The sequence below is a fragment of the Pituophis catenifer genome, unplaced genomic scaffold (genome assembly GCF_029215685.1).
Source record: "Pituophis catenifer annectens isolate HBS135680 unplaced genomic scaffold, rPitCat1.0.hap2 SCAF_1, whole genome shotgun sequence".
NCBI classification, from domain to species: Eukaryota; Metazoa; Chordata; class Lepidosauria; order Squamata; family Colubridae; genus Pituophis; species Pituophis catenifer.
Genome location: NW_027256881.1, coordinates 129,413,014 through 129,436,005, shown reverse-complemented (window position 1 = coordinate 129,436,005; position 22,992 = coordinate 129,413,014). Strand labels below are relative to the sequence as shown.

At 37.9% G+C, this 22,992-nt stretch overlaps 2 protein-coding genes across 3 annotated transcripts in view; one reads left to right on the top strand and one right to left on the bottom strand.

Moving 5' to 3' along the window:
- Positions 1-2,882: 2,882 nt before the first annotated feature.
- Positions 2,883-11,915, bottom strand: ACP1 (acid phosphatase 1). 2 transcript variants are annotated; one of them, XM_070932968.1, is made up of 6 exons: positions 11,787-11,915; positions 7,235-7,308; positions 7,041-7,154; positions 5,346-5,407; positions 3,348-3,453; positions 2,883-3,240 (listed from the first exon to the last, which is right to left on the bottom strand). In XM_070932968.1, the coding sequence occupies exons 1-6, from the start codon at positions 11,827-11,829 to the stop codon at positions 3,163-3,165; spliced, it is 477 nt and encodes a 158-aa protein (XP_070789069.1). In that variant the 5' UTR covers positions 11,830-11,915; the 3' UTR covers positions 2,883-3,162. The 2 variants fall into 2 exon arrangements, with proteins under 2 accessions (XP_070789069.1, XP_070789070.1); XM_070932969.1 differs by lacking the exon at positions 7,041-7,154 and adding an exon at positions 6,870-6,983.
- Positions 11,916-12,050: 135 nt separating this feature from the next.
- The window catches only part of SH3YL1 (SH3 and SYLF domain containing 1), a 33,124-nt gene continuing 22,182 nt past the window's right edge, over positions 12,051-22,992 (top strand). Inside the window, exons 1-2 of the mRNA XM_070932967.1 lie at positions 12,051-12,314; positions 22,119-22,229. Of these exons, the coding sequence (XP_070789068.1) occupies position 12,314; positions 22,119-22,229 (112 nt within the window). The 5' untranslated portion in view covers positions 12,051-12,313. The remainder of the gene's footprint in view (positions 12,315-22,118; positions 22,230-22,992) is intronic.

The window sequence follows — 22,992 nt, the reverse complement described above, 5'->3', positions numbered from 1 at the left end:
ATGATATATAATTGAAAATACAATTATAAAGTTACTACCATAGCTAGGTCATAAAATGAAAATTTTACAAGAAGTAAAATAGCTTTTTCACTATTTTATTTGATCTTGCACATACTAATCACAAACCTGGAAGTTAATTATGATGTCTGTAAATTTGCTTGAAATAAAACCTGACATTCATGAAAGCAAAACAGGTCCCTAGAGTATTTTTTAATAGAACTTAAGCAAAGTGTCTTATTAATAGGAATTATGGCTTAAAAATGACAAATCCAGAAGGTAACACGAACAGCAGCGAATTCCACTACAGGCCTATGAAGATTCCTCTTTTGGGAAGACTTGAAAACACACAAAAACTAACTCTAAAAGAGAAGGGGGAAAATAGTGCTGGCTTGTACTTCTCCACGCAGTGTTTATAAGGATTCTTGGCTAAAAAGGGATTATGGCAACACTGAATAATTGCAAAATTCATATGCTCTGAGTAGAAGATGAAAGTTTTGGCAAACAATTGCATACAATCCTTTGTTATCTTTTAAACAATTAATTAACCACACAATATTACACTGCATGTACTGACAATAATCAGTAGAAATGACTCATACAATATTTACATAGAATCACTGGTTTATGTCAACATCCTTCAGTATGTGCTTTTTTAGTAAGCAGATCTTTGCCAGCTTACTATGGACTTCGCTGCCTGCTTCTGTCTAACAACTTCTCTTTGGCTTAATCTTGAAGCATCCATAAACAATGTTGTTTCAAAAGTAGGAGGGAGCAAGTGAAGAAAAGAAAGAAACCAATGATGTCATAAGGAAGATCAGTAAAAAGAGGCATGAAATGTGAGGGGAGGGTAGTGGTTTTATTTCCACTGGAAAACTACAAACTCTCTAGGCTTTTAAATCCTTCCCTCAATCATTTTATGCCTTCCACAAATATATACCAGGATCCATAAGGTTACATTTGTGTAACAAACAAGAATGTAATGATTTCCTAACATAATTTTTTTAGTTTTTTCATATTATGGAAATGAAGGAAGTTTACCCTTACATAGTCTACTCTTATTTCTATTAGTGCTGGAGCTATAAAGGAACTGATCAGAACTTGAAACACATAATCTATTATTATCTTACTTCAGAATGCTATAGTACTTTTTTCAAACATCATGTCAATAGCCTTTAAAGCTATTTTAAGTTTAAAAATAAATAAGCAGTTATTTACTTCAATTTGTATTTTTTTAAAAAAAGAGTATACCAACAGGGAATTATTTTGTCAGTGCTAATGCAGAACTGCAAATATTTGCATCACAGCATTCTATATGGCTGAATATCATAAAATCTTTCCTATATTATTATTTTTCTTCTGGCTCACCTCCACATCTATATTTTGTATATAGTGATGAAAGGATATCAAAATATAGTTTTCAGATATCTAGCAATTGACAAATAAAAATGTACAGGTAAGTAGTTATAAAGTTTCGATGTGAAAAGAAAAATGTTTAGAACATTATAGTTAATAATAGCAACAGGAAACAGACCTCTGTGCCACATTTACACATCCAAGAATGTTTATGTATCTATAATATAGATAGTCCTCGACTTATGACCACAATTGAGCCCAAAAGTGAGTTTTGCCCCATTTAACAACCTTACTTGCCAAAGTTGTTAAATGAATCACTGCAATTTCCAATCATGTGACCATAGGGATGCTGCAAGGTCATACATATGAAAAAGGTCAAAAGTCACTTTTTTCAGTGCTGTTATAACTTCAAATGGTCCCTAAATGAACTGTTATATATCTATATGTAGGCAGTCTTCGACTTACAACCACGCTGAATGAAGGGACATATGACCCGTGCTTGAAGTTAGAGCCACTGCAGCCTCCCTGCAGTCACATGATCAAAATTCAAGTTCCTTCCACTTGCCTCTCTCTCCTGCCCGCATCTATGATCTTAAATGCCAGAGAAGTTGAACAGTGCAGGACAAAGCAATCAGCCCTCCCCAGGGCCGAACACTCTGGAAGACTCCACAGTGCGGCACAAAGCAGCTGCCTCATCAGAAGTTCCAAATGCCCCGGACACTCCAAGGGTGTTGATCTCCTCTAGGAATGTGTGCTCGATGGTTTTAACCCAGGAAAGTCAACCTGAAACTTCTTAAAACTATCAAGCTTATGAGGCTTGATGCCCAGTCTGACTCTTTGCACGGAAAAATGCTAAAGCCAGCTGAAACTTTAGCTTTTAGAATCGAGGGTATTTTGCGCAGCCTCGGGAAATTGTGATCTCTTCACAGAGCCAGGGCAAAGTGAGGCAAGATTTTTTTTCCCAACACGAAGCAAGCTCCAGTGTTCCAGTCCTGCCCAGGAGCATGGGAAAAGAGGTATTTTAAGACACTGCAGCTGAGCTGCTGCCTTTAGCATTTTTCGTCTTTTTGATAAAGCTGATGAAAGTCAGTTGGCATGGGGCAGGCAGGGCAGGGCAGTGAGAGCAGCTGGTTTGTAGCTTCCCAGGCATTCAGGGTTCATGATGGGAGGGCTGCTTTATGCCTCACTGTGAAAGCTTCTTTCTGAGTGTCACATTGTTTCGCTGCACTGCAGGGTCATCAACTACAGCTCCTTTCCCTGGCCTCCCTGCATCTGTGGCACGCCACAGTACCCCTACAATTTGCACATGGACTGTGTCGAGCACCCCCCAGAGACCTCCCGACCTCCTGAGGCATCCCGTACTCTGCTTAACAACCTGTATGGTCGCTTAACAACCATGCTGGGGAAAGCCATGATAGTTCTAAAGTTGAGTCAGGTCATGTGGTGATCCACTTAATGACCACAACTTAAGAACTTAATTAACTTAATTTCCAGGCTCAATTGTGGTCACAAGTCAAGGACTATCTGTATATGGAATTACACATATTTATTCACTTAGTTTAGTACCAACAGGTTTTTTTTCTTATATAGATGAGCAGCACAATATTCATTCATCATATATTTGATAAAATCAATTTAATTTTGAAAAAACATCTTCTCAAATAATGTATACCCATTCGGTATCCTACAAAAATTAAAATTAAGAATGCACAAATGTATCTATTTTAGAGGCACACTATGATAGTTTAATGTCAATTGAGATTTTGCACTAATGTCATAGAATTATTTACGTTCAGAAACATAACCACATCAATGAGGGTTTTTCAAAAATTCTTTACAGCATCTGTGACATTGTTGATAAACAGTTTCAAAATCTTCATCATTTCCCTGGAGATGGAAAATAAAAAAGAGAGAAAATACAGAATCCCAAATTACAAACAATTTTTTTCTTACAAATAACAATAATTAAATAGATTAAATGATAAAATACTTACATAATATGGATCTTCAATAATAAGCTGATTCTCTGGATCGTAACTACCAAGAAGTTCAATTTTAGCTTTGCAATTTTTAATTTGATTGCATTTTCTTTTCAAGTCACTAAAAAAGATTAGTTAACTTTCCATTATTATTAAGTAAAGCATATATTTTTTATCAGTATTGCTGCATATAAAAGAAACACCTGCTCTTGGAATGGTGTAATAGACTCCTCTAATAACAAAGGCATCTATTCACAATGAGATCTACAGTGAGGAATTTTCTATGGCTTTTAAGCATATTGCCAAGTAGAAATTGAAATGTTCATAATTCATTTTGGAAGAAAAACTGGGGGGAAAGCAACAAATATCTTAGTTTACTCTCAGCCAATAAAATGGGATGAAAAATCACATGTAAAAATGTTGCTGCATCTTCCTCCGGATACCTGCCAGTAGGAAATGGCTAACCTCTTGCAACTATCCAAAAAGGATAATTGTCATAATGGCTCATTTAAAGTAGGCAAGCCCTAATTAATTCATGATCCAGTCCTTGGCTTGATGTAAAAGAGAGAATCCTAAAGCAAGGGAAAATGTTTGAATTGTACAGGGAAATTGCAATTAAGGGATGTCAGTTTGACTGTCAAATATGGAATTGCAATCAAAGTTCTGGAGATGAAGCAATGGAGCAGTATTATAACTTTTTCTCACAGCCAAGTTAAAGTACTATCCACCAGTCCTTTAACCAGCATAATATTTGCCTAATATTCTACCACAGGCGTAACTCTGCCAAATGGCTAGGACCTTATTTTGCCCTGAGCACATGTTAAGGAAAGGGACAAAGTAATTCCCCCCAGCTTTGTTTCCTTCCTGATCCATCAAGCATCACCAGCTATGAGGAAAACATTTATCACTCATTCATGTGGGATGGGACCGAGGATGAGTTCTAACAGATGGCTAGGCTGGTGGATTTAGCGATCTGTTAAAATTCACTCTGGCTTTGTGCACGTGCATTGCACAAGTCCGTTCACAGAAGCTTCTACTGGATGCGGATTTAAAGCTCAGAGAGTGCCAAACCAGTTATTGCTGACAGGCAAGGCAGAAGGGAAGTGCCGTATGAAGTGGTAGAGAGGGAATTAGTAGTGGTCAACTTAGTTTGAACTAATCAAGGCCTCTCTGTCTGGAGAAGTACCGTGTTTTCCCGAAAATAAGACCCTGTCTTATATTTTTGTTGAACCCCGAAATAAGCACTTGGCCTTATTTTCGGGGAGGTCTTATTATTTTGGGGCACATGGGGCTTCTCTTGCAGTTTTACCTGATTTCCAGATCTGTCTCCCTAACCCTAACCAGAGGAAATGGCGGGTACTGGCTATGCATGTTTAAATATTTTCAGGGGGGCTTATTTTAGCGCATGCGCTCAAAAGCCCAATCAGGCTTATTATCAGGGGATGTCTTATTTTCAGGGAAACAGGGTAGTAGGTAAAGGGGAGAATCTGTGTGAATACACTGGACTTTCCTGCTGTTCAAATTAAAACATCTGACATTGCTCAAATATTTGGGGGGGGGGGCGGATGACAGAGCGTGCTACTGCCAGCTAAAGTGCCTCATAGATGCTAGGTTTCACATCACGGTGACTCCAGCAAAATGGCCAGTGAAACTGAACCCACTGTAAACTGTCCTGGTATACAACTTGCTTCGTGGGGAAAATGCTACTACTTAAAACTGGAATCCTGAGGACTACTTGAAGCTATCCCACAAGATGAAGATAACATTAGAGACACAGCAGAAAAAAGTGGTTGCTGAGATCTGTATGTCAGTGCTTTGGATGTAAAGAAAGACCCCCGTTTTTCTCACCTTCATGTTCCATTCTAATATGTTTGTACATTTTAAATAATCTTACACACATCTATTTAGAAGGAAGAACACTGAATTTCACAAGGTTTTCCTTTAAGTGATGTGAAGGGAGTACGTTGGATATGCAAACATTTATTAGCAAAATTCACAGCTTTTACCACTTACTTTAAGTTGCTTTCATCCATGCAAAGAATATAATCAAATGACAGGAAATCATCTTTTGTAACCTAAAATTCAGAAGATATATTCAATTTTTAACTAAAGAAGAAAAAATAAGATTATTTATGAATAGTTAAAAATGCAATTAATTGCTATTTTAACCAGAAGCAATGTTTTGTTGTTTGCTCAAGAATGCCAGCCAGAAAGAACCAAAGATTCTAGTACAATATATAAAAACTGGTAACGATTGTTCTTTTGTTCTCCAAACACCCACAACAAATAATTGCATACAGTTCCTATTCTTTATGAAAAGAATTTAACTGAAAACCTTCTTTAATGGTAAGTACAGTGGCATCTCAATTCAGTGGACTTTGATATAATGGACTTGATGTCTAATAGATTTCCAATATGCAAATAAAGCCATCTGTGTGATGACACTATATTTGCTATAGAACCAGTTTTGCCCCATTATATTAGCCCATCCCACTCGATCAGGCAGGGAAGATATGCTGCAGCCCCTGTAAGTCAAAGAATTTAGCTGGTGGGATCTAGGAAGAACTTCTCTGCCAATGCCCCCGCATTATGGAACACCTTGCCCACAGAGGCCAACCCCCATGCTCCTGGCCTTCTGCAAAGGGGTCAAAACTTGACTTTGTGGCCTTTGGGGGGAGCACAGAGGGCCATGCAATCATGGAGTGGGCTGGCCCCATGAGAACAGCCTCCTTGCCTGTATTAATTAATGCTGCTTGGAGAATGGCATGAGGCAGCTTTGGTAGGAAGGCTATGCCTGACATAGGCTGGCCATGCTTATCAGCAACTGAAGAAAAACAATGAAGTTAATTGTGATGCTTTGCACATGCTGGTGGATCCCATAGCCAACCAAGGCCTCCCTGGCCGTAGTAAGTTTGCACTCAATAGTTGACTAGGTAGGCAGCTGAGATGCAGGGGAGATCATGGGGGAGTTGCAGAACTCCTATGATCGTAACTGTAGGCAAGGTCCTGTGCCCAAATTTTGTTCATGTGGCAGTTCTTTCCTATAGCACCATCCTAAATTGAGAACTATCTGTATAAAGTACTTTGTATAAAATAAAATATAATTCAATTTTCACAATTACATATTTTATTCAATTTAAAATCTGAGATTAATTAAAAAATCCCATTTAAATTTTTAAAATTCCATTTTTAAAAATCATTAACTTTTAAACTGTCCTGGATGCCATCTTATTCAGCATGTGTAAACCCAGCAAAGATATGTCCAAATGTCCAAGCTGAGGAAATGGCCAATAGCCAATGACATTCCCAATAAGGATCTGTAGCAAAACCCCACGTTCAGAAGTGAATCAGGTTACAGTGTTATCAGTATCTATAGCTTCATTTTTACGAAGATGTTGCACTGATTATTCAATATATAATGCTTTATCCACCCTTGCACAGAACACAAAACAGTTGTGCCATGCAGGTATGCCCGTTTTTTCTGAAAACACATGCACCCAAGTACACATACACACAGAGAGAGACATTTCTTTCTACCTGTCGTGCTTTATGAGCAGTTTCAATTTCATGATTTCTCAGACAGTTTAAAGCTCTTGGATCTGGATAGCGTCCCACATTCCAGTCAGAAACAGCACCACTGTCTATTAACCACTGCAAACAATAAGAACATAGGCAGACAGACATTTTAAAAAAATATGGGTACAGTACCTGCCTGGCAATATGATTCATAATTATGCCATGGTTTCTCATGCAATTCTGGCCTCGATAATCTGGGGAATTTCCTATTTCATATGTAGAGGTTGCTGCACTGTCTATCCTCCACTATAGAAAAACAAAGCAATTTATTTAAATAATGCTAGCAGAAAAATGGCTTGAGTACTGGTAATAAAAATCAAGTTTACCTTGTTCTCAAGGTTTTCTTCAGTTACAAGTTTTCTAAAAACAGCTTCAGCTATGGGAGACCGGCAAATATTCCCTGTAGAAATAAAGATTCAGTCCAATCATTCTAAAATACAATTTTACATATATGGAAAAAAATATGTAGTCATGAGACATACCGTGTTTCCCCGAAAATAAAACATGTCCAGATAATAAGCTGTTGTGTCCAGGGAAACATGCTGTAAAAGAAAGCCTTCTCGCGAGTTCAATCAAACTTCTCGAAGTTGCGATAAGGTTTTCTTTTACGTGTTTCCTTGGACACAATGGTGAGGAAAGTGACGGAGCTTGAAAGGTAAGACCTGTGTCCTGCTTCTCGCCTGCCCCACCTGCCACTCCCAAATTGCATCCCTAAAGGTGGCGGGTGGCTAAGCAAGGGGCAGGAGCCCTGTCATGCCCGGCGAGGGAGGGAGAAGAGACGGCAAGGGGAGCAGTTGTTGCCATTGGGGTGAGGTAGGACGTGTTGGGCCGCTCAGCCGGTGTGAAAAACAGGGAGGGGGGGCAACGGTAGCAACGGGACATCCAGTCCCACGCTCTCTGTCTCCTGCACCCCCAAAATAATAAGACTCCCCGATAATAAGGTCACGACCTTATTTGGGGGGGAGGTGTCAAAAGAAAATAAGACCCTGTCTTATTTTCAGGAAAACACGATATGTAGGCAGGTATGAGGAAAAAGAAAAAGGCAAAGTTGTCTCCTTTTGGCTTCAGCTAAAAGCAAATCTAATCTCTTCTGGCCTAGAGAAAGTCACCAAGTTCCTTTCGAATTATGTCTTCCTTTTCTAATGTAGGAAATATTTAATTAATTTATACAGTGCATTCAGAAAGTATTCAGACCTCCTTCACTTTTGTCAATTTTGTTATGCTGCAGCCTGATTCTAAACTTATTGAATCTACACTCAGTATCCCATAATGACAAAGTGAAACAGAATTTTAGAAATGTCTGTAAATTTATTAAATTTTCTTTTTATTAAAAAGAAGAAAACTGAAATATCACATTGGCATAAATATTCATACCCTTTGTAACAACATTTGAAAGTTAGCTCTGGTGCTTTCCATTTCTCTTAATCGTTGCTTATATGTTTCTACACCTTGATTAGAGTCCACTTTTGGTAAATTAAATTGATTAGACATGATTTGGCAAGGCACACATCTCTCTATAGAAGGCCTCACAAGTGACATACTGTAACAGAGCAAAAGCTATGAGATCAAAGGAACTGCCTGCAGAGCTCGGAGACAGGATTATTGGAAGGCACAGATTTGAGTAAGGCTACAATAAAATTTCTGCTGCAATGAAGGTTCCTAAAAGTGGCCTCCATAATTCTCAAATAGAAGAGGTTTGGCACAACGAGGATTCTTCTAACAGCTGGTCACACGGTCAAACTGAGCAATCAGGGGGAAGGGCCTTAGTAAGAGAAATGACTAAAATCCCAATCGTTACTCTGACTGAGCTCCAGAGATTCTGTGTGGAGATGGGACAGAGTTCAAGAAGGACAACCATCACTGCAGCCCTCCATTGATCTGGGCTTTGTGGTAGAGTGGCTAGGCAGAAGCCTCTCCTCAGTGCAGAACACATGCTAGCCTTTCTGGAGTTTTTAAAAAAGGACCTGAAGGACTCTCAAGACTGTGAGGAACAAGATTCTCTGGTCTGATGAAACCAAGATTGAACTGTTTGACCTCAATTCTAAACATTATGTCTGGAGGAACCAGGCACCGCTTATCAACTGCCCAATATAATCCCAATAGTGAAGCATGGTGGTGGCAGCATCATGCTGTGGGGGTATTTTTCATCAACAGGGGTTGGGAGATTGGTCAGGGTTGAGAGAAAGCTGAATGGAGCAAAGTATAAGGATGTCCTCAATGAAAATCTGTTCCACAGCACTCAGGACCTCAGACTTGGCTAAAGGTTCACTTTCCAACAAGACAACATTCCTAAGCACATAGCCAAGACAACACAGGAGTAATTTAGGGACAACTCTGTGAATGTCCTAGAATGGCCTAGCCAACCCCTGACTTGAACCCTACTGACCATCTCTGGAGGTCGCCATCTAACCTGACTGAGCTTGAGAGGATTTGCAAGGAAGAATGGCAGAATATCCCCCATTCCAGGCATGCAAAGCTTGTTGCATCTTACCCAAAGATTTGAGGCCGTAATTGCTGCCAAAGGTGCTTCAACAAAGTACTAAGTGACGGGTGTCCTATACGGTATTCTGTCCTACACTATCTGGTTTCAAAAGCATGGTGTGTTTATAAAATTACTAGGACAGTACTTTTAAAATTAGTTAGTAGATCTAGTTGTACTTAGTACAGAATAGCTGCAACTAAAAAAGTGCTGGTTAAATTTAATTCACTTACTGGGATCACACAGCACTTTAAAATATAGGTTATTTGCTGGTTTGATGACAAATTATTCAAGCTCATACATGGCTTGCTAAATGTTATGGTACTTAATATATGGAATAAACCACTGGGATTTATTCAATACGTTTACACATAATATAAACCAAACCATTGCATTAACTCATTTTCTGTTCTGCAAATATTCAAAGACAAGTTAAACAGAGTTGTGACTATATAGAAATTTACTTGCATGTTCTTTAATGCAATTATCAGAAATTAAATGAGTCATGACTCTCCTGCCATAATGAGATAACAGAAATTTGGGCCTTAACCTCTACAGACTGATAGTAAATTTTTATTGAATTTAACATGATCAACCTTGGTGTAACCATGCATAGGATTATAACTGTATCTAATTTCCTGCAGATTTAGGGTAACAGATCATCAAAACCATGATGTACCAACAAGACAAATTGAATAGAGAACATTTTATTAAGGTCTTCACAGTACAGGTAAATATTTCAAGCAACACAATGGCATCTGAAATGGTCACTAGTAAATTCTTTGAGTGACGGAACTGCATTCTAACAATCACAAATTTATAGTAATGAAGTCCCAGAAAGTAATTCTAAGTAGTGGTAGCTATAGCAAACCACAATCACGTCAAAATACTGACACATACTCTATATGGTAAGATCACCATGTAAATGCTGTGATATTTGGGTCCCAGCATCTGATTCAAATATGTATATACATTTGAAGGAGGATATCATAATGCATGTTATCACTTGCTTCCAATGCCCCCACTCCAGATGCTCATTATTCTGAGTTGTGGATTATAGAATTATCAGAATGCAGATGTCTGCCAACTCTGCTTCACCTTTCCATGTATGTAAGTTATATTTTAAGACACTTAAAATGGGCTCAAAGCGGCATTTGCAAAGATGCTTAAACTAACAACTACCAATGATTGCTAGTATTACCAAGAATCAGTTGAAAGTGTCAATTTATCTGCATATTAAGGTTTCTTTTTGTAGCAGTTGTATATTTGTTATAAAAGTAGTTTTATAAACCCAGTGGTTCATTTGTTATAAAAGTAATCATATCTGTAGGCATAAGTAAACATGCTTTTAGGCAGTACATATTAGACATTTTAAATATTTTCTTTAAAGAACTGATTGGTATATCTTCTTTAACAGTTCTGGTTTACAGCTGTCCCAAGTTTCACTGCCTCAATTGTGAATGACAGGAGCCCCATTTGTACAAACCCAAACAAGAAATAGAACCTTTTAGAGAATTGTTTATATTATGAATTAAATACTATTTGCTGTTTTTTAAAAAATCCAAGTCACTTGTTTCAATTAATGACTTGTGTCCTTCAGTACCTGTCATAGCTGCCTTAGTGAATCCATCATCCAGCTTTTCCAAAAAAATAAATAAATAAAAAATAATGGAATAGCAAAAGTGAAGAGAAGTGTCTACATAGCATGCAAGCAGAGTCATTTCATGTTGCTTATTGTTATTTACAGCATCCCAAATTAACTGCAAAAGGGCACGGGAAGTGAGGGGGGAGTGAGATTTTAAAAAATATTAAGTGGATAAAATTATGAAGCTAATGGACTAAAACGTGTCTGGTTTCATCAGATATTCTGAAGCTATCCAAAGGAAAGCAATGCAGTCACAAGTAGAGTCTCCCCTCTGCAGAAATAATGCACGCTCGCCAAAGTAAACAGTTTATCCTCCCGCCTTTACAGTTATTTCCCCATCTTCGTGAATCGCAGGGCCGGTAAACTGAGTTTTAGGGTAAAACAGCAGCCCTCCCTTCTGCTGCTGTACTGTACATGTAAATGCCGATGCCGGAGACGCAGGCAAAAGATGCAATCTAGCAACTCAGGAAGAATGCAAGGAAGGAGCAGCAAAGATGAGAGATGAGAAGTAAAGAATATGTGCAATTGAAAATAATGGTTCTTATTTATCATTCTTGGGAACAGCGGGGGAAAGAGGGAAAGAAGTAAATGAAAATTCTTTTCATTTCTAATCTTTCCTTTCTCGTCTCTTTATTAGTCCCTGTATCAAAAGAAAGAGAAAGACCAATAGCTAATGTCCTCCCCACCCCCGTTTTTTTTCTCCAACCGATGCACTCCACCTCTCTTTCCCTAAAAAAAAAAGCCACTCACTCACCCAGACATACGAATAAAACGGACTTCATTTCCCCCGCCGCCATGATCTCTCAAAATCCCCGAAGGCAATGAGCGAAGGAAAAGCGGACAAAGCCGTTCTCGAACTGACGTAAAGCCTCTTTTCGCCGCTTTACGGCAACGGCCAGGTCCGTCTTCGTCCATTGCCTGGATATTAATTTAAAATGTCAGGACCAGAGACATTTGGTGATCCTCTTTGGATAGGGTATACGTAGAATTTCAAACCAGAAGCCCAAGATATTAGCAAAATGTCCGTCAACCCGTGCGGTTTCCTTCGCTCATTTCCCCCCCCCCTCTAAAAATCAGGCACTCGGGAAGTCAGCTATTCCCCTCCCAAATGCACCTGCTTCAGGTGAGCAGCAGTAGCAGCACTAGCTGCTGCCGCAATAGCCTCCGTCTTGCCCAGGCGAAGGGTTTCGGTGGGGATATGACCGTGTTCCTTTTCTCGCGTGGGTGAGCTCGTGGCTTTTAAGTCAAGAGGAGCTTTTCCAACTAGGGACGCCCGGCAGAAGTGAGTATCTGGCGAAGGCTGATCTGCGAAGGAGAGGGTTTTTTTATATTGGGGTTTTGAGAAAGGTTGTGGGGTTAGTCCGGGAGGGTCCGCATCTGCCTTCATTTCTTCCTTGTGTTGCATAGACCCATCTATGGATTGCCTTGTTAGAAACCTGCTGTAATTTTATTGGTCTGTAATGAATATGTATTTGTATATGTATTGGGCTTACAATCAACGTGTGGGAAAAATAGATCCACACCAGCTAAAACGAAACCCTTTATATCTCCTTCATAATCTTTGAGATTATACTAATGATGCGACTTCTTTATTTGAATTATAAAGGCGGGATAAGAATCTAATAAACATATATTTTAAGGACAGAGATAAACATGACTCCGACACATATATGGTCTTTCCATGCGGCTTGCTGTGACTTTATTTCAGGATGGGGATATGGTTTTGTTTTTGTTTTTGTTTTTTGACTTCCTAGTTTAGCCTATAGCCCTTGTTTTTCCTGATACTCTCCCATCCAAATACTAATCACGCCCAACCATGCTTGAGCTATGAGTAAACCAGACAGAGCAAACCCTGTGCTGCCACCTGCTGAGGTAAAATTATGTTTGGTTTACTCTTGTTGTGATAAATGGGATTGAAGAGCACCCAGGCTGATTGATTTTTTTTCTCCTGGTAATTTATGTGATAAAATTAAAAAAAAAAAATTTGTTGGGAAATAGTTTTATAGGCATACACGTGTAAAAGGAGAAAGCGTCTATAGCATATTAGTCTGAAAAGATACTAATAGATCTCTGATTTTGGGATACTGGAAACTAACACTGCTCTCCTAAATACCTAAAAAGAAGAACCATGATTGGAGTTTTATAATCAAAATATAGCTTTGGAAGTACCCAAGAGTTACTAGAATAAATTTTACAACTGAACTGTAATCTAGGTCAGTATCTTCTTTGTGCTAATGGGAGGGGGGATTTTTTTTGCCAGAAATTGTGGCAAAAGTAGCACCTAAAGTACCACCCAAATAATATCCAAGTAGTACCCAAAGTACTACTTTTCAGTAGTAACTGAAAACTTCTCACTTTATAATATTAACTATCAATTCCCAAAACACATCAGCAGTAGAAACTGTTGAGGAGAGACAGTGAAACATCACATTAATTACATTGTATATATGGTTAAGGCACCACATTAAAAACCAGGAAATTGAGTTGTAGTCCCACTTTAGGCATGAAAGCCGGATGGGTGACCTTGGACCAGTTATAGTCTCTCAGCCCAACCCATCTCATAGGGTGGTTGTTGTGGGAAAAATTGGAGGAAGGATGTTCATTGTCTTGAGTTATTTATAAAAAATAACTAAAGTATGTGTGTGTAAATAAACGATTCATATTGACCCTAGTTATCCAACCTGTAAGTTAGGAGATATACAGGCAGTTGTATTACTTTCTGTGGTGTTGGACCCTGAAGTAGCCTTAAAAATGCTTATGGTTAGTAATTAGATAAATTACTCTCGACACTTGAAAATCCAGATAGACAATAAGCCCTTGCTCCAATTTTTCTTTCCTCATTTGTTTCAGGCAGTGAATGGAGGGCAGACTAATAGAAACCAGAAGAACAGGCTTTTTTTTTAATGGCATGCAGTTCTTTAAATAAACTATTCCCCGTTATAAATTGACAAAACTTATAGACAAAACTAAGGTGAACTGGGCATGGTGGGATTTCATATATCCTTGCCAAAAAGCAGGTCTGGAAGAGCTCTTATTATCCTTTTTTAGTCTTCTCAGTCAGTTGAATATTGAAAAAAGATTAAGAATAAAGAATTCAAGACACAGCTTATCTGCTTCTAAAAACAATAGGGGGAAAGCGGGAAAAGAATAATTACATCTAAAAATTTGTTGGATCGGGATAAGAGTACTGCAGAGGGGGAAAATATTCCCCAACGTATTTGTTTAGGAGAGGCAGTTTAGAAGTGGATCAAAACCAGGGGTGGGTTCTACTTACCTTACTACCGGTTCGCAATGGGATCTGCGCATATGCAAATGCTTCTGCGCGTGCGCAGATCACTGATAATGACATCCGGGGCAGTGGGCGGGGCCTCCCGCCGGTTTTACTACTGGTTCTTGCGAACCGGTCCAAATTGGGGGCAACCCACCACTGATCAAAACTCTGCAGAAGACCCCTCTATTCTTCAATTCCTTCAATTCTTGGGTCACATGACCCAAGGGGTTGATATTGTTAAGATACTTTTAAGTTTTCCCAGTTTTATTTTTTATTTTTTAATTTTATTAAAATGTATATGCCGCCTTTCTCCCGAAGGACTCGGGGCGGCTCACAAGTACAAAATGACAATAAAAACAATATCACTAAATAGCATTAAAAATCCAATTTAAAATCCCACAGTTAACTAAAAAACCCAACCAGATCAGGTGATTTGAGTAAAAAGCCAGGTCTTAAGAACTTTGCGGAAGGAATGGAGATCAGGGGCTGTCCAGAGCTCGGTGGGTAATTCATTCCAGAGGGTCAGTTTTCCCAGTTGTTTTCTTATTTAGGCTCTAGGCATTTATCCATTTAAGCTTCAGCTGCTGTTTATTATAAAAGCTATAACTCTTCACCCACACACTAGGAGAAAGGTCCAACTCTACAACACTTATATCCTATATCCTAAATTGTTACATCACTTATGCTTCGACTACAGTCTTTTCAGATTACTACATGAGGTTAATCTTGAAGATAGTTGAAGAGTTGAATTTAATTTAAAAATATTAAAAATATTATTAGCCTTGGCCTAGGCAAGGTAAAACTCTGTTCTCCAGATACCTAGCCTTTGTTTAGGAATTGGCTTCTTAGCAGAAGACTCAAGACTACAATGGAAAGATTTCATTAATTTATAACAGGCAAGCAGGAAGCCATCTGTATACAATACATTTATCTACTGTAACACATAGAAGTATGTGTTTTTAAGTTTCTGGGTTCTTTTTCCTCCTGCCTTTCTGAGTTAGTAGAAGCTATTAAAACTTACCTTTGTTCAAGTAACTTTTTTTTCCTAATGCGGAAGCTGCTGATAGCTTTTGTTTTTTTTTTTAATATACTTTATTGATTTTAAAAAGAGAAAAAAAATTTTTTTTAAAAAGAAAACATAAAATCTCCAATAACATCTGTGGTGTCGTGCGGTTACATATTTACATTATGTACATATCAAGTATCTTCAAATCTATCATTATTAGAAATAGGTATATCCTTATAGTCTCGTTCTATTATTCCACCATTTGTACCACCTTTCCCATACTGCCTTAAATTTTGAGTTCTCATCGTCTTTAAGAACACTTGTTAATTTTGCCATTTCTGCGCATTCTAGGATTTTATTTATTATTGTCATCTCTGGAGGGGTTTGTTTGTCTTTCCAGTATTTTGCAAAGGTTAGTCTGGCCGCTGTTATAACATGTATAGTTAATTGTATCTTGTCCTTAGAGAGTCCATCTCCCATCATTCCTAATAAAAAGGTTTCGGGGGAAAGTTTTATATCTTCTTCCACTATTTCTCGTAGCCAAATTCGTATTTTTGTCCAAAACTTTTTTGTCTCCGGGCAGGACCACCACATATGAAAGAAGGTGCCAACCTCCTTTCCACACTTCCAACATATTGCTGAGGCACTAGGGAATATTTTTGCTAATCTAGCTGGGGCTAGATACCATCTATGAAATATTTTATAATGATTCTCCCTGTAAATTGCTGATTTGGTGAGATTATAATTTCTATTCCAAGCCTCCTCCCAGTCATTGAAATTTAGTCTATAGCCAATGTTTTTTTCCCAAATGCTTAGCTGATTCCTAGCTATTCCTTCTGCTCTTTCCTCGCCTAATAAGAGATTATAGAATCTCGCTAGCATTTTCTTTTCAGTCCCCAACATAATTTTATCCAGATTGTTGTACTTCATCTCTATGCCGAATTGATCCCTATCTTTTTGATATCTAGAGTTTATCTGCAGGTAGCTCCACCAATCTAAATTGAAACCTTGATTGCTTAATATTTCTTGTGATTTAAGAATACCATTTTCATCTAATATATCTTTATACGTGCCAAATTTCCAGATATCCCTTTTATTAGAGGTCAAAGCCTCCATAATTGAGAGCCAGATCGGTACTTTCGTATAAAATCTTTGTCTAATTTCTTCCCATGTTTGAATCAGGGTCTCCCTTAATTTGTGGTTGTGGAAATGTGAGTTCTTTTTATTCTTTGGGCCCCATAAATAAGCGTGCCAGCCTGCCTGTAGATCGTGGCCTTCTAATGTCAAAATTCTCTTGTTTTGTGGTGAAACCCAATCTTTGATCCATACTAATTTGGCCGCCTTCTGATATGCTTCCCAATCGGGTAATCTGAAGCCACCCATGCTTCTTTTCCTTTGCAATGTTTGATATGCAATCCTTGCCTTCTTCCCTTCCCATAAAAAGTCTCGCACCTTTTTTTCCAAATCTAGGAAGTATTTTTTATCAATATTCACTGGGATAGTTTGGAATAAAAATATAATCTTGGGGAGAGTGTTCATTTTAATTGCTGAGATCTTACCTGTAAAAGACAGTTTTAACTTCTTCCATCTGTCTATATCCTGCTTTATTTTTTGTAGTAATGGACTGTCCATTGCTGCTGATAGCTTCAATGTTTCATAATTTTGTGGATAATTTTAGAGGAATATCTATGAGTAACATATCATTTTTAATTTCACATGACTGCATTGGCTACCAGTTAAATTTTAGGCCCTCCGGAGGCTGGAAACAGCCCATTTCCTGACTTCCGGTGGGCCTGGAAGGCCCAAAAATTAGCTGGCCGGCGCACGCATGCATGCTGGAGCTGAGCTAGGGCAACACTTGTGTGCCCACAGATATGGCTCCATCGTAGCAATTTCCCAGAGAGATCATAACTGTGTTAGATGGAATGGACAAAACCAGGTGCTTTAGTTTCTGAGAGCAGAATTATTTAGCTGTTTGGATGATAAATGTTATTAATACATTCAGTAAACTTTCAGATTCTAATAGTCATCTTCAATATTAATTAGGAAATCTTTACGAATATCTCAAATAATCTAGTCTCCACCTCATTGTTGATAAATATATAAATGAATTGCAATTCTAAAAAATGGATATGGTCTTTTGATCACAGAGAAAGCAAGCCGTAGAAGGATACACTAATAGAATGAGTGTTTCTAAGATTATTCTCAACTTTTCTTTCTACAATAAATGGGAACAAGATTATCAATAGAATGTAGGTAGAAAGAATTGTACAGTGCAGAAGGGCTGTGCTGCTTTAAATCAACAAATAATTAATGCATGTTATTTGTTAAAGATGGGGAAGAAATGGAGGTAGTGACAGATTTTATTTTTCTGTGCTCCAAGATCATCGCAGATGGGGACTGTAGCCAAGAAATTAAAAGACGCTTGCTTCTGGGGAGGAAAGCTATGGCAAATCTAGACAGCATACTAAAAAGAGAGACATCACTCTGCCAAAAAAAGTATGCATAGTGAAGGCTATGGTTTTCGCAGTTGCAAAGTATGGCTGTGAAAGTTGGACCATAAGAAAGGCTGAGCACCAAAGAATTGAGGCATTAGAACTATGATGCTGGAGAAGACTCCTGCGAGTCCCTTGAACTGCAAGGTGATCAAACCGGTCAGTCCTAAAGGAGATCAACCCTGACTGCTCTTTAGAAGGCCAGATCCTGAAGATGAAACTCAAATATTTTGGCCACCTAATGAGAAGGAAGGACTCACTGGAGAAGAGCCTAATGCTGGGAACGATTAAGGGCAAAAGAAGAAGGGGACGACAGAGAATAAGATGGCTGGATGGAGTCACTGAAGCAATAGGCATCAGTTTAAATGGACTTCAGAGGATGGTAGAGGACAGGAAGGCCTGGAGGAACGATGGGTCGGACACCACTTCACAACTAACAACAATGTGAGCTTTGGGGCATTTTTTGTTCTCTCTGGTGTTTCATTATGTTTTTGAAAACAGCTGCAAAAGGGAGATTAATGTTATTAACCACAGCAGAGAACTGTCAGAATGTAGTAGTCATTATGTAGTCCTCAGAGGTTCGGTGATGATTGGGGCTCAAATTTCCATTGCTAAGGAATGCAGTCATGAATATGATACCATATGACTAGTGATGGCAATCCTGGCAGTTCTTATTGTCATTAAGCAAGGATCACACAGGTTGTTAAGCAAGGATCTCATATGAACACAATATGGGAAAGCTCATCCCAGACATGCAGGCCTGTGGGTGCTACCGGGTGCAGATCAGTAGGTGCCAAAAGGGTGGGCACCACAGGGTATGGGTGGGTATGTGCTACTCAGCACAAGATCCCCATGTGACACGGGCTCCTCAGGAGAAAAAGCAGGATTGTGAGTAACTTGCAACCTCCTACCAGCTTCCTCTTGGAAGTTTCTCTTTGACTTTGCTTATGAGAAACTAGCATGGAAGGTTACACATGATGATCACATGACCATGGGACACTGCAACCCTTATAATTGTGAGCTGGTTGCCAAGTGCCTGAATTGCAATCATAAGACTGCTGGAACATTGCGACAGTCACAACCTCAATTGTCAGTTATAAGTTCCACTTGTTCAGTGCCAGTGTACTGTAAGCCGCCCTGAGTCTCCGGAGAAGGGCGGCATATAAATCAAATTAAAAAAAAAAAAAAATGTGGTTTGTGGTTTGTAACTTGAGGACTACTTATACCTATGATGGTTCCCAATTTATGGTTCATGGACTGTCTATTTTCTGTGGAGGTACTGCAAATGGTCAATGGGGAAAATGATATAATAATTATGTACTGTAATTTCCTGGACCTATTGTATTTGATGTATGACAGTACGTTATTATTTGCAGTATTTCATAGGGTGCCTTGGGTGTTAGATGTGAACTCCCTCTTTCCAACCCTGTAATCCCTTAATTCAGGGTAGAATCAAAGCAACTGGATGGAGCTGAAGATTTACTAGCCGGATACCCTTCCTGACGCCATGCGTACAGCAGCTATTTTTTTCTTTGGCCCCTAGGAGAGACATATCTGCCATTACCTATAATTGAACTCTCAATCTTCCAAGTGGGAGGCAAAAGTCTTAATCATTAGGCCACCCCATCTCTCCCACTAGGCCACCACCCCATTCAGAAGCCTGAAACTCTATATATTATTTAAGTAAATTTAACTTATTTGATGCCAATTTGTAAGAGCAGTTTTATTTGTATTTTTAATACTGTTGGTGTATTGCTTTTTTCCAATCATGTCTTGCACCATGTATTTGTTTAATTATAATGCAGGGCAAAAATTCTTGTGAGATGACATTTCTTTCTCTCTTTCCCTCCCTCCTTCCTTTATCTCTCTCATCTCTTTCTTTAGAGTTTCTCAGATCTTATACTTTCCAAAACAGTGTGTTCATTCTGTACTGTAAATTAGAAGTAACTTTATGAAAATGTGACTAATCTCATGTGATCTCTCTCTCTGTATCAATTACTAATTGTAATTGTAAATTCATTAAGACAAACCTGGCCTTTTGCAATAAAAGGACAATAATATAAGAAAATGTTCCTGAAATATTTCCACCTCTTTACCCTATTTCCATTTTTTATAATTTATTTATTAATCCAACTTGTGTGGCAGCCCATGTTACCAAAAGAAACTGGGTAGTACAAAATAATATTTGCCCTCTTATCAAATATTGACACATGAGGCGGCTGCAAGCTTTCTTACGAAATAGTACTTGCAGCTATTATAGATAGTGGAGCTTTTGAAATTGATGTTGCCTAGCGTGAAGACAACACAAATAAATGTTTATTTTAATGTTTTAATGTTGAATTTGTTTAAGATAAAAATTGAACAAGTTGTATTTAATTTTCATTTTGTTTTTTGATTAGAAACCCCTAGGAGTCATACAATTTTGGCAGTATTTAAATGAAAGAACACATAATATATACATATATGTAAATACATTTCCCTCTTTCTGTGGGGGAACAGCTCAGTATTTAATTGTAGCTGTTATAAGCAAATATATATTGCATATATATTGCAATTCAAATGTTTATTTCTGTCTTAAGTTGCGGTAGTCTATTCATTAGTTACAAGTTCTTGAAAATATCATAACAGATCCTTAAATATTTTTAGAATTTAATGGGATCATTAAAATTTACAACAGAACTTCATTTATTTCATTTGGATTAGTTTTATGAGAAAAAGGCTTCCCTTTTCAGAATAAACTCAGTGAGTAATTAGTCATATTGTTAACTATAAACTGAGTTTTTTCTTAAAGTTTTAAATCTTTTGCAGCATTAAAATATGGTTTCCTATTCATTATCATCTTTCTCAATTTAATAGCTGGGAAATAAGCATTTCAATATCATCAGCTAGTAAATTTCCTTGCTGAAAGAAACCGAACAACTGCTTTTGTATTTCCTGCTACATTTTTCTCTTGATAGTTGGTAGAATTAAATTAGAGCAATTATTTATTGAGCTCAATGGTGGAAAAAAATAACCCGTTACTTTAATATCAATAAATATTCCTGTGTTAAGATTTTATTTATTTATTTATTTATTTATTTATTTATTTATTTATTTATTTCAATCTGTACCTATCTATATAGTTACCAACCTCAAATATATGACTCAATGCAGCTCATCACATTTTTTAAAATAACAGAATAAATAGAAAAAAAGGATTAAAAACAATTTAAAACAATATAAAAGCCATACAACAAAATCTATAGCTGAGGTATTCCAATACCCATCAACAATATTACAACTACTACATAGGCTGTATGTATGTATGTATGTATGCATGCATGTGTTTATTTATTTATTTATTTATTTGATTTTTTTTTCTTGCCTTTACTATTTTTTTTTATACTTAAGGCAGTGAAAGTACCTAACTCTCCTTCTTCCTATCTTCCTCACAACCACCACCTTGTGAGGTGGGCTGGGTTGAAAGAGACGGTGGCTGGCTCAAATTCTCCCATCTGGCTTTCATGCCTAAAGCAAGACTAGAACTCACCATCTCCTGGTTTCTAGCCTGGTGCCTTCACCACCAGACCGCACTGGCTCTCTTTACCACACTTCCAGCTCCCCATGCCCAGTGGTTAAACCACATTTCAAGGCCTTATGGGAAGCCAGCAAGGTCAGTCTTATGGTCTGTGAAAATGTCCTTGAGAGACAGGAGGAGGAGGACCCTAGCAACAATCAGAGAAGTGGCATCTGGGCTTTCAGAAGCAATGTGGCATGGCAGAGGCCTAAAAAAGGACCCTCCCCAATTTCTAGGACTATAAAGGTGGGCGGGAGGGAGATGTATTTTCAGGCCTCCAAGATGCTGTTACTGTAACTTTACAATAAATGTACTGTTAATGTTCATGGTTAGCGTTTCCCTCTCTGGACTACTTCAAAGGCCTGAAAGTCAAGGCTAATCTGATCTTTGAGGAATGATGTTCCAAAGGGAGGGAGCCATGACATAAAAGTGTTTTTTTTCTAGCCAGACAACATTCCCTAGCTGACAGGTTGCAAAACATACCCATCCCAGATGAGCTGATGGGACCGGTGGATGTGATTGGAAAGAGATTGTCCCTCAGTTCCTCATTCCATGAGAGGGCAATGTTTTCCTGAGTTCTGCCATTATACAGATATTGAAGGAAATTGTAATAGCATCACAGAATATGACTAAGGTAGAGAATTATGGTCCAATCAAGTCATACAAACCACTGGAAAAAAATGAAAGATGGTTTCAGCTTCTTTTGTCAATGTTATACTAGTAATAATGTCCTTTTATATTATTTTTTTCTCTTCTAGTGAACAATCCCATACCTTCCAATTTGAAATCGGAAGCCAAAAAGGCAGCTAAGATTTTAAGAGAATTTACTGAAATAACCTCCAGAAATGGTCCTGACAAGCTCATACCTGGTAAAGAGTGAGATTTTCATTTCTATATGTTATGGAATCCTTGTTCTGCCTTGATTTATGCTTTCTCTCTTTTTTAAAGTACCTCTAAGGTCTTGTCTTTGCCTGTTGAGTTTATTTGAAAAATTATAGAGGCATGGATTCTGTATTTACCTTGTGAAACGGATTATGAGCCTGTAAAAAGCATATGTTGTTACATTTTAAGGGGCCTGCTTTCTATAAAACCTAAGATAGCAGTTAGTAGCCAATGGCCCAGTATCACTAGATCAAGAAGGGTTTTTAAATGTTTTTGCAATCACACTGTGCTTTCTTTCAGATGGATTATAATAATATAATAATATTATTTTAAACAATATTTTGAAAAAATACTGTGAAATAATATTTTTATGGCACACTTACTTTCCTATTCCATTTGCCCTTAGAAATAATGTGGTCTAGTTTAAAAGATAACTGCTTCCCTGGCTGTCCTGAATATTCAGATGACATTCAGAATATTAATGATAACAGACCTCATTGCTTCTTGTTCATGAAGCAAAATTTTGTCTCAAAATACCTAGAAGAGAAAACTACACAGCAGCAGTATTGTAATATTTTTATACCATCAACTAAAACTTACAAATAAATGGACCTTAGAGTTTGCCCTTCCATGGCCTTTTCTGCTTGAATTTTTTGTAATAGAAAACTACTTTTTGTCTTTTGGGGAAAATGTGTTTCTTTTAAAGACTGACTTCAAGCATGACAGTTCTGAGATCTTATTTTTTCAGTT

What these genes read in the sequence shown, in the direction of transcription:
- ACP1 (XM_070932968.1), bottom strand. Translation starts at nt 11,829, where the DNA reads ATGGCGGCGGGGGAAATGAAGTCCGTTTTATTCGTATGTCTGG. An exon ending in CGTTTTATTCGTATGTCTGG is followed by an intron (nt 7,309 to 11,786) that starts GTGAGTGAGTGG and finishes TTATTTCTACAG; the next exon opens with GGAATATTTGCCGGTCTCCC. An exon ending in AAGAAAACCTTGAGAACAAG is followed by an intron (nt 7,155 to 7,234) that starts GTAAACTTGATT and finishes GTTTTTCTATAG; the next exon opens with TGGAGGATAGACAGTGCAGC.